The sequence below is a fragment of the Colobus angolensis genome, unplaced genomic scaffold, assembly GCF_000951035.1.
Source record: "Colobus angolensis palliatus isolate OR3802 unplaced genomic scaffold, Cang.pa_1.0 Scaffold43, whole genome shotgun sequence".
NCBI lineage: Eukaryota > Metazoa > Chordata > Mammalia > Primates > Cercopithecidae > Colobus > Colobus angolensis.
Window position 1 is genome coordinate 2456977 of NW_012117710.1, and position 10393 is coordinate 2467369.

Sequence of the window (10393 nt, forward strand, 5' to 3'; positions counted from 1 at the left end):
ACAGGGCACTGCCCCGGAGAGGGAGCACCGGGCACTGGGCAGCGAGGAACAGGGCACTGCCCCGGAGAGGGAGCACCGGGCACTGGGCAGCGAGGAACAGGGCACTGCCCCGGAGAGGGAGCACCGGGCACTGGGCTAGTGAGGAACAGGGCACTGCCCCGGAGAGGGAGCACCGGGCACTGGGCTAGTGAGGAATAGGGCAGCGGAGCCGCACCCTGAGAAGCTCCTCAGATGGCAAAAACAGCGTTCACTACCAAGGAAAGACGGACACAGCCAACTTGGTACAAACTGCAGAGGAGAGCACGTGTCGCCATGAGCACATGCCCACTGGTCTGCACAGACAAGGGAAAATGCCCGGAAGCTGCCCTCATGACCCGTGACCTCAGCTGGACCAGGGCTCTTTCTTCAGTGACTACAAGCTACGTTCAATGAGAAACAAACAAAAGCAACTTTAAACTGAGGCCCGACTGGCAAAGCCCTCGGGGATCCGGGCCACCATGGCCTCACATCTTCTGCCATGCCGCCTCCCTCACGCTCATCTGCATTTCTGTCCAACTGCCTGTAGGAGACTTGTAGAAATGTGCTCAGCTGTTCAACCGTGCAAGGCTCCCTGACCCCGCCATGGCAGGCCACGACGAACATGGTGTCCTGCCACCTAAGAGAGCAGCAGCCCAGGGGACAGGCCAGAACTCAAGCGCCGAGGCCACGACTGGACTCATCCACACCTCAGTGGCCACCGCCAGCGCCGCCTGTCCTAGGGTCTGCCTCCTTCCTGGGCCTTGGAAGTGCACAAAAGGGCCAGGCACTCGGTGTCACCAGGCCCCAGAAAGCCTGGGTCAAGAAGTGTCCACCCACCAGCAAGCAGCACCACTGAGACCCGGGGACGGATAGTGCCCAGGCGCGGCTCAGGAGGCTCAGACCTGACAGCAACCCAGTCGTTACTGCCAGTACCTTTCGGTTCACAGAGATGAAGAGAGGACCAGGCGCCTGCCCAAGTCACATGACCAGCAGGGAGCAGACCAGCCGCCCCCCAGGCCCTGCAGGCAAGAGGGACCGGGAACTCCAGCCTCTCGCCCAGAGGCCTCCCGCGCCTCTCCACTGCCCCATCTCAGGGAAGCATCTCCTGCGCTCCTGGCAGTGGGTGGCAGGGGTGTGACCAGCCCCATCTGGAGCCTGCACCTCGGCTGAAGAAGCCCACACAGGGCAGTAAGCCACAGGAGGGACGGAAGCCAGCACACCGACACACACATGAAGCCCAGCTGGGAAACGCTTGTGAGAACCCAGGACCAGCACACCGACACACACATGAAGCCCAGCTGGGAAACGCCTGTGAGAACCCAGGACCGGCACACCGACACACACATGAAGCCCAGCTGGGAAACGCCTGTGAGAACCCAGGACCGGCACACCGACACACACATGAAACCCAGCTGGGAAACGCCTGTGAGAACCCAGGATTTCAGGGCAGCTTCTCCCTTTGGCCTCCCAGACCGGAGCAGTACTAAGGACCTCGTCTCAACCCCAAGACCCCATTTCACAGAAGAGGATGGAGCACCAAGCGCTTCCATGGGGTGCCCCAAGACTCATCCTTCCCCAGGGTGGGCGCTCCAGCTCTCAGAGGGAGCCCACAGGTCCTGAGAGGCCAGCCAAGGCTGGGATTGTGAGGACCGCCTGCCCACTGCAGAGGCTGCTCCCTGAGGCAGAGACCCCATTCCCAAACCAATTCCCCCATGGGCTCAATCCACATCTGTGACCAAGCGAAGGCAGCACAGACAGCAAGCAGATGGGAACGTTCCCTTCCATGTGGTGCTGGACACAGAGACGGGCCTGCTGCTGTTGGTCAAGGCAAATAATTTCAGGAAGCACCTCCCTCTTTGGTGGGAGAAAAGTACAGCCAAGTTTCCTTTCCTTTAATCGTTCATTCTGTTTCATTTCCAAAGTAAAATGATGAGGATCGCCTGGTAAAATGTGAAAGCTTTAACTTCAAATCACTTTTAATGCCTGTTTCATCTGACAGTGGCTTTGAAAGCAAAAGGCAAACTTTATCATTTGAGGGTTTTCAGTAAATTGATATGATTATGTCCAACACACCCAGATGCTTCGAAAAGCCAATTTACAAAGTGACATCAGCCCCCAAAATAAGAAACCTCCTTCTGGCTATTAATAAATTATTAAAACACTCTCTCTGCAGGAGGAGGAGGCTGAGCTTGATCATCAATGGCAAACAGGTGGGCTTCAGGCCCTCCACACAGACCCATGGCCTGGTGAGCCGTGCAGGGCACAGAGCTCCCCTGCAGCCCCGTTGCACGGCCCTTCCCTCCGCCCCACTACCCACCAGCCCCATGGGTTCCACCGGACGGGGCTCAGTCCCTCATGGTAACTCCATCTTCTGGTCAGGGGAAGGCATAAGACCCCTTTTTAGCCAAGGAGGCATAAGGGGCACTTGCTGGCAGTGGGGGTCCCAGGAAAGGCTTCCTTGTGCAGAAAAGATCCAAGAAAGAGGCCTCTCCTTTCTGCCTCTGTGTGTGATGTCAGAGGTATGGCCCCTCACAGCCATGAGTGAAACCAGAGAAAAGCCAGGGTGTGGGATAAGAAGAAACATGTATCTGACTGTCATCCCAGGTTCCCTGACGCCCTTTGGATTTCCTGAGTGACGGGCATGTCTCTTGCTATTCATAGTTAGCCGCTTCTAATCACACCTGCATTCACGCTGACGTGAAGACTCAGGGTGGGCCCACTAGCGACGGACGGGCTGGTTCCCAAGACCACATGAGGCCCCACCCTGCTGGGAAGACGAGATCCCTCCTGATCCAAGGACAGACCCCACAATAGGAGGCCAACCCCCAGACCCCATGGCAGTTTAGCACGTTGTCAGAATGACAGACAGTGGTGCCTCACCTGAGGCTCACAGCACATGGTGGAAACATGGGGCAAACCCTTCCCTCAAATCCCTGCTGCCTCTTCCCATCCCAGACCAGGGCCACCCACACAGTGAAGTACCGCCGTGCCCCGAGAGCCAGGGGGCACATACTCTCACTCGCCCCAGCTCTCCAAAGCAAACGCATCCCACAAGCGCCCTGCACGGCCGGGTCTACCTGCTGGTGACAGCGCTGTTCTTGTCCTTCAAGGCAAGCTCCCTCTGCTGCAGCTCAACCACGAATCTGGAAAGGTCTTCTGGAGTCCTGCAGGATAAAGAAGGCACACTCAGTTCCAGCTGTCCCCCAGAAGTAAAGCTGATTCTGCACACCAAACAAGGCCAAAAGGAACCTCTGTAGCTGCTGCTCTGGGACCCAGGATGTGCGGACTCTGCGGACCCGGATCCAGGGCAGCACGCGCTCACTATGACGGGGGTCAGCCACAGCCCCTACCCCTAGGCAATGCCGGGGAGATGGCCTCAATAAGCCCCGATTTTATTTCACCTGTAGAAACACAGACACTACCTAACAGTGTCACTCTTCAGAGGAAATGAAGTCATGTTTAAAAAGCACCCACCAGGCACCTGGCACAGAGGAGGTGCTCAGCAAGTTGTAGAGTTTTAGGTTCCTTTCCTCACCTCTCCAGAAGACCCACACATAACAACAAGAGTAAAATCAGCGATCCCCAGGTGTAGCGCTTTCTACTTTCCAGAATGATTGCAGATTGTCTCAGCAAATGCCCGAGGAACGCTGTTGTTCACCGTTTCCATTTTTTAAATGAGGAAATTCAGACTCCAACGTGAAACAGCTACTTCAAAGTTCAACGTGCACTGCGATGATGAGCAGTGGCCTGAGCCACGTCTTCTAACTCAGCGCTGGGACTCCAGAGGACGCAGCAAGGATCTGAGCCGGGCACGCGGTTAAACCAGTGGTGTGTGAGCGCTCCCAGCCTCACAACCTGGGGCACAAAGCCAAGGCTCCCTGGCTAGACTGAGCAAGTGGCATGTGAGCCTGGGCCCAAGGCCCCATCCTCTTCACCTGTCATGGAGCAAGCGCAGGTCCACATAAAAAGCAGGTGCCGGGCAATGCTGTGACAGCCCCACCCAGCCCCACTCAGGGAGCTGGTACCGCACCACTGAATGAGCAACGGGGACCCCGACATTGGCCAAGGAGGCCACCTGCACCCCTGGAAGGAGAGGTCCCAGTCACTGTCAGCCAGGCCCCCAGAGCAGCCTCGGGTGGATCCTGGGCACACCCTCCCAGCAGCTTGCCAGAGAACTCCTCTCTGCGAGTCAGCCACGGCCACGTAGAGGCACACTGCAATCATGGTCCCCTAACAGAAGCCATCCTGTTGACTAAAACGCGCCCGCTGCAAACCTCACGCGCTGGGCCCGGCCCTCTGCCCTGAGACAGCCACTGACCTTTCCTGTCACTTGAGCACCCTGCCCATGGGGCCCCGAAACCCTGCATCAGCTCATCCAGTGCTCACACAGCCCCTCCCCTGGTCTTCCAGTGCCCAGCTCCTCCTCCAAACACAGAGGAAGAGCCAATTCCTTATAAAGCCTCTGGCCACTCCCACGCCCCTCGCCATCCCATGCCTGTTTGGCTGGGCATGGAGGACGGCTGGAGCCCGCCTTGCTCAGCATTAGTTTTGTGTTTCTGGGGCATCTTCCGTCTCTGGAACGAAGCTACCAAGAGCCTGTGAGCAGATGCCCTGTAGCCTGGCCCGGGCCCTGAGCCCTCACACGCACCCAAGGACAGTCATAAGCCCTCCCTCTGACCACAGCCTCTTCACACAGAGTACACCATGGCCTTCTCCCTTCCAGGTCCCCTCAGAGAGGTCTCCTCTGCCCACCCAAGGAACAGGCCCCTTGCTGGGCGTCTAGAGGGGATAGCGATGGGTGCAGAAGGAGTAGCTGGCACGAGGGAGACCCCATCTGTCCTCACACAGGTAAACCGGGGTTAGAAAGCAGCTTCGTGGAAAAACCATTTATGACTGAAAGGTCTTGGAAGAGAAACTCAACTCTACGAGGGAGATGAAAGGTGGAGCTAGCCTTGAATGCCGTTACCATTCTCTCCAGAGTTTCCCAAAGCTTCCAACCTCAGGGAGTTAAAAATATCAGTGCAACAGTAAGGAAATCTTTCCAAGCCAAGAGATATTTTTTCTGAAACATTTGAATGAGATATATAAGTTGTTTTGCATTAGTCAAAGGGCCTGTAAATTTTCACTAACTCAGTGGGAAGAATTTATTTACAAATAAATAAAAATCACGTATGTACACATCTGCAATGGCGCCTCCCAGCCCCTGTGCCCAGAACCAGCAGCAGATAGGGTGGTTACAGGCGGCAGGCTGCAGGCTCCGCCTACACAGCCAAGACCACCTGCCTCACACCCCTCAGGGCCCCATCGCGGGACCTGAAACAGCAGGAGGCCGGTGGAGAGGCATCTGTCAGGCAGTACCAGGCCCCAGGGTTCTCCCAGCTGGGATGGCTCTCTCTCACCAGAGGGCACACTGCCTGCCATTTCCCTCTGTGGGGAAGCCTCCCTGCAGCCTACAGAGTAGGAGGCCGAGTTGGGAGCATCCGACACCAATTTAGAAACAAGCTTCTTGCCCCAAAGCACGAACCCACTCAGCAAAGCTGGGAGCTGAGGTAAGATCTCGGAGGGCCAGGCTCTGCTAACCATGCTCTGCAATTCCCAGTGACGCCAAGACCATGATAAATACAACCATTTAGCAATGAGGGAGAAAATGGGACGGGTTCAAAAACACTGGAAAGTGAGAGTGACACAGCCCTCTTCTGAAGTGCTGGGCTCCCACAGATGGCGCACTAGGCAGTCTCCTACAACACCCAGGAAGGCCTCTGTCTCATGTCATTGGGGTCAACGCCTCATTCTGACATTGATGGGCCACATCAGAAACCTGAGTACTCTGAAGCCCGCGGGCAACCATCTCCATCACCCAGCGAGCAGGCTGGCTCCACATTCCCACAGACTCTGCAGGAGGCTGCTTCCAGGTGGCTCCCCTGCACGCTCCTCATGCCTGAGGGGGTATGTCCCGGGGCTGGTCCTGCCCCAGGCAGGAACAGAGAGCTTGGCTTGTCCTAAGGCAGAAGGCTGGCGCCTCGGGCGGATGGTCCCACATAGACCCCAGCCCTCAGGAGCACTGACACGTGATGGGCTCTCAGCCTGGATACTTGCTGGCCACATCCCTGGGTCCCCAGATCCCTGGTGCCACCTCTCAGTCCCCATGAGACCAGGCCCCTATCACAGGGAGGACTGAAGCTGCAGGGCTTGCTATTCCAGAGCCCTCCAACCACAGGGGTGGCGTGCCCAACACCTCCCATGGGCAGAAGCCGCTGGAGGGCACAGGGGCACCAGGAGGAATTCCTCCCTTCACAGCCTCTTGCACTGAAAAACCCGCAGTCACTACTTTGGCTAAACCAAGCCTCATGAGCCCTGTCTGGCCATTCTTGCTCATGACCAGGGTTCAGCTTCCACTCAAAAGCACAAGCACAGTGAGCTCGATGACAGCGTTCAAGAACGTCACACGGAACCAGTCTATTCCACTTGCAGAGACAGAGGGAAGGCCAGGAAATCCTTAAAGGAAAAGGAGATGGACCCGCGGGAGAAAACCTGGGTCTCAGCCCCAGCCCTGACCCCTCAAGGCTGAACCCCCTACCTGCTCGGCTGGGCTTCCTAAGGCTCATTTCCAAAACCCTAGGGCACAGGCATAGTGCACTATTACCTGACAAGCCCTACACCGTTAACTTGATGGATGTGGAAAGGACAGGGAGGATGTTTTAAGGGTATGCAATCCAAGCCCATGTTCACACTGGCTGTGCGAGGCCAGGAGAGGACATGCACCCTGGAGGCGGTGTCTGGATGTCGCCGTGGACATGAGGAGAACATGCTTCAAGTACAGTCATCAACCACCATGTTAAAAGTATACCCTTGGTTTGGCAGTGTCAATCAAAAGAAAATGTGCTCCCCATATACAAACACCAACTGGAGATCAATTACAGGCTGAAACCTCAGACCCGAAAATATAAAAATACTAAAGCAAACAAGCAAAACACTTCAGGACATTGGTCTAGCTAAGACCTCAAAAGCACAGGCAACAAAAACAAAAATAGACAAACGGGACTATATCAAAGTAATAAGCTTCTGCCCATCCAAGAAAACGAGAGAGTGAAGAGACAGCCTCCTGAATGTGGGAAAATATCTGTCAACTGTTTGGCCAGTAAGGGACTAACATCCAAAATACAACTCAAAAGGAACTCAAATAACAACAACTGAAAAACGTAAATAATCCCACGAAAAAGTAGGCAAAGGACACATTTCTCAAAGGACGACATGCAAATGGCCAACAGATATATGAAAAAATGCTTAACATCACTAACCATCGGGGAAATGCAAATCAAAACCACAATGAGATACCACCTTACCCCAGCTTCAAATGGCTATGAAAAAGACCACAAACACACACAGATGCTGGTGAGGATGCAGAGGAACGGGAACTCCCAGCTGCTGTTGGAGGGAATGTAAATTAGTACCACCACTATGGAACCCAGAATGGAGAGTTCTCAAAAAGCTGAAAACAGAACGACACCCTATGATCCAGCAATCCCACGATGGGGATTCACTGTATCAAAAAGATACCTGCACTTCCCATGTTTATCGCAGCAAAGACGGCAACGATACGGAATTAACCTGTGTCCAGTGACAGAGGAATGGATAAAGAAATGGGGATGTGCACACAATGGAAAGCCATCCGACCAAAAGAAACAACAAGAGCTGGGATGGGTGTGGTGGCTCACGCCTGTAATCCCAGCACTCTGGGAGGCGGAGGAGGGTCGATCACCTGAGGTCAGGAGTTTGAGACCAGCCTGGCCAACATGGTGAAACCCCATCTCTACTAAAAATACAAAAATTAGCTGGGCATGGTGGCACATGCCTGTAATCCCAGTTACTCAGGAGGCTGAGGCAGGAGAATTGCTTGAATCAGGGAGTCAGAGATTGCAGTGAGCCAAGATCACACCACTGCACTCCAGCCTAGCAACAAAGCAAGACTCCGTTGAAAGAAAGAAAGAAAAGAAAGAAAAGGAAGGAACGGAGGGAGGGAGGGAGGAAGGAAGGAAGGAAGGAAGGAAGGAAGGAAGGAAGGAAGGAAGGGAGGGAGGGAGGGAGGGAGGGAGGGAGGAAGGAAGAGAGGAAGGGAGGGAGGAAGGGAGGAAGGGAGCCTGTCATTTGTAACAACGTGGCTGGAATGGGAGGTCACCACATCAGGTGAAATCACCAGGAAGAGAAAGAAACCCTACACGTCTTCACTTATGGGAGCTGTGGAATTCCCCTCCCAAAGGCAGAGAGTAGAATGACAGGTATAGTGGATGGGCAGGGCTGGGTGAGTGGAAGGCCAGATGGAGAGAGGTGAGTTAACAGGTGCGAACGTACAGTGAGATGAAAGGCATAGATTCAGTTGCTCCACAGAAGTGTAGGGTGACTGAGCTAACAACGTCCTGTACAATTCAAAGTAGCTAGAAGAGAAGCAGAACTTCTCCCAATACATGGAAATGACAAATACTCAAAGTGATGGTCACCCCAAATACTCTGCACTTGCCCACTCCACATTCTATGCGCGTAAGAAAATATCACAGGCACCCCACAAATATGTAAAATATTATGTATAAAATACATAAACGGTAAATAAAAGAAAATGTGCTCTCTGGGGATGAAGTGTATGAGCTTTAGTTACTGGAAACAGAAGGGGTTTAAGGCAATGGTTTCAGAGCGCTCCATATGAGAAAAAGAAAAGACGAGGTGGTCTTGCCAACACATGGACATTTCTGAGGCCACGAGGGAGGTCCCATCAATAAGGTGGAATCTCATCAAACCGGGCAGGAGGTCACCTCCTGAACTGTACAGGAAGCATCCTGGCGCCCTCTTCTCACATTAACAGCAGTCCGTGGAGAAGGACGGAGGCCATCATCTGAGTAAAGGACATACCCTTAAGCCAGTTGGGGTGGGGAGGAGGAGCTCAGGAGGCTCTGGGCACATGGAGGAGGCCAAGGGGTGAACTGCGAGCTCTCAGAGAGGCTTGCGCGGAGAAGTAGCCTGGGAGCCGGAGAGCCGCTCCTCTAGCGTGGGGCTTCTGTGGCCTGGCAAGAAGCTTTGCTACCTGAGGAACACTGGACCTTCCAAAAGGATGAGGCTAAGAGAGCAAGCAAAGGGGGGTCCTCAGCCCCGACCTGCCACACTCTTCCAGGAGGGCATCCCGAGGAAACCCAAGACAGGGGCCACGCCTGGCCAAGATGGCATCATCCTGCCACCATGTAGGGATGTTTTTAATTGTGCTAAAACACACTTAACATAAAATATACCATCTTAACCACTTTTAAGTCCCCAGTTATATCGTGTTAAGCACATTCCCATTATTGGGCAACCAGCACCACATCCATCCCCAGAACTCTTAATTTTGCAAAACTGAAACCTTGTCCCATTCAACAGGAACTCCTGCAGCCCCTCTGCTCCCAGCCCCGGCCACCTCCATGCTACCTTCCGTCTCTAAGAATGTGACGACTCCAGCCACACGAGCAGAGCCGCACAGCACTTCTCTGTGACAGGCTTACTCTACTCGGCATTATGTCCTCAAGGCTCATCCACGTTACAGCATGTGGCAGACTCTCCTTCCTTTTGAAGGCTGAGTAATACTCCATTGCGTGGCTACACACGTATCCATTCACCTGTCGGTGGACACCTGGGCTGCTTTCACCTTCTGGCTATTGTGAATAACGCTGCTACTAACATGGGTGTGCCAATGTCTGTTCAAAACGCTGCTTTTAATCATCTCGGGTGGATACACAGAAGTGGCACTGACGGAGCATATTCTGTTCTGGGCTTTTCTGAGAACCACCACAGACTGTTTTCCACGGTGGCTGAACCAACTAACTTTCTCTGTCTCATAGTTTTTAATTTATAAAAAAGCTCAACAATAAAAAAAAAAAAAAAAATCAGCAAGTCCTCATAGCCATGACATGGAGCGCTGAACACCCATTGAAGCTGATGCTGGGTAAAAAGGTGGTCAGGCAGTTGCTGCAGACAGCAAAAAGCACAGGACACACAAGGATGTGCTCGGCTCTAGCCAGGACAGTGGGCGCATGGTTTCACGGCGTGTGTGCGTGTGTGTGTGTGTGGTGAGGGGAGTGGACGCATGGTTTCACGGCGTGTGTGTGTGTGTGATGAGGGGAGTGGACACATGGTTTCACGGCGTGTGTGGTGAGGGGAGTGGGTGCGTGGTTTCACAGCGTGTGTGTGTGTGGTGAGGGGAGTGGACTCATGGTTTCACGGCGTGTGTGTGTGTGTGTGTGTGTGTGTGTGTGGTGAGGGGGGAGTGGGTGCGTGGTTTCACAGCGTGTGTTTGTGTTTGGTGAGGAGAGTGGGCGCATGGTTTCACAGCGTGTGTGGCAAGGGCCATGGACGC

The 10393-nt window shown here is 54.1% G+C and overlaps 1 protein-coding gene across 4 annotated transcripts in view; it reads right to left on the reverse strand.

The window, feature by feature from the left end:
• MAD1L1 (MAD1 mitotic arrest deficient-like 1 (yeast)) overlaps positions 1–10393 on the reverse strand; it is a 416346-nt gene that overhangs the window by 327400 nt on the left and 78553 nt on the right. For all 4 annotated transcript variants that reach the window (XM_011956957.1, XM_011956959.1, XM_011956961.1 and 1 more), the window contains one exon: positions 3096–3182. In XM_011956957.1, coding sequence (XP_011812347.1) covers positions 3096–3182 — 87 coding nt within the window. The remainder of the gene's footprint in view (positions 1–3095; positions 3183–10393) is intronic.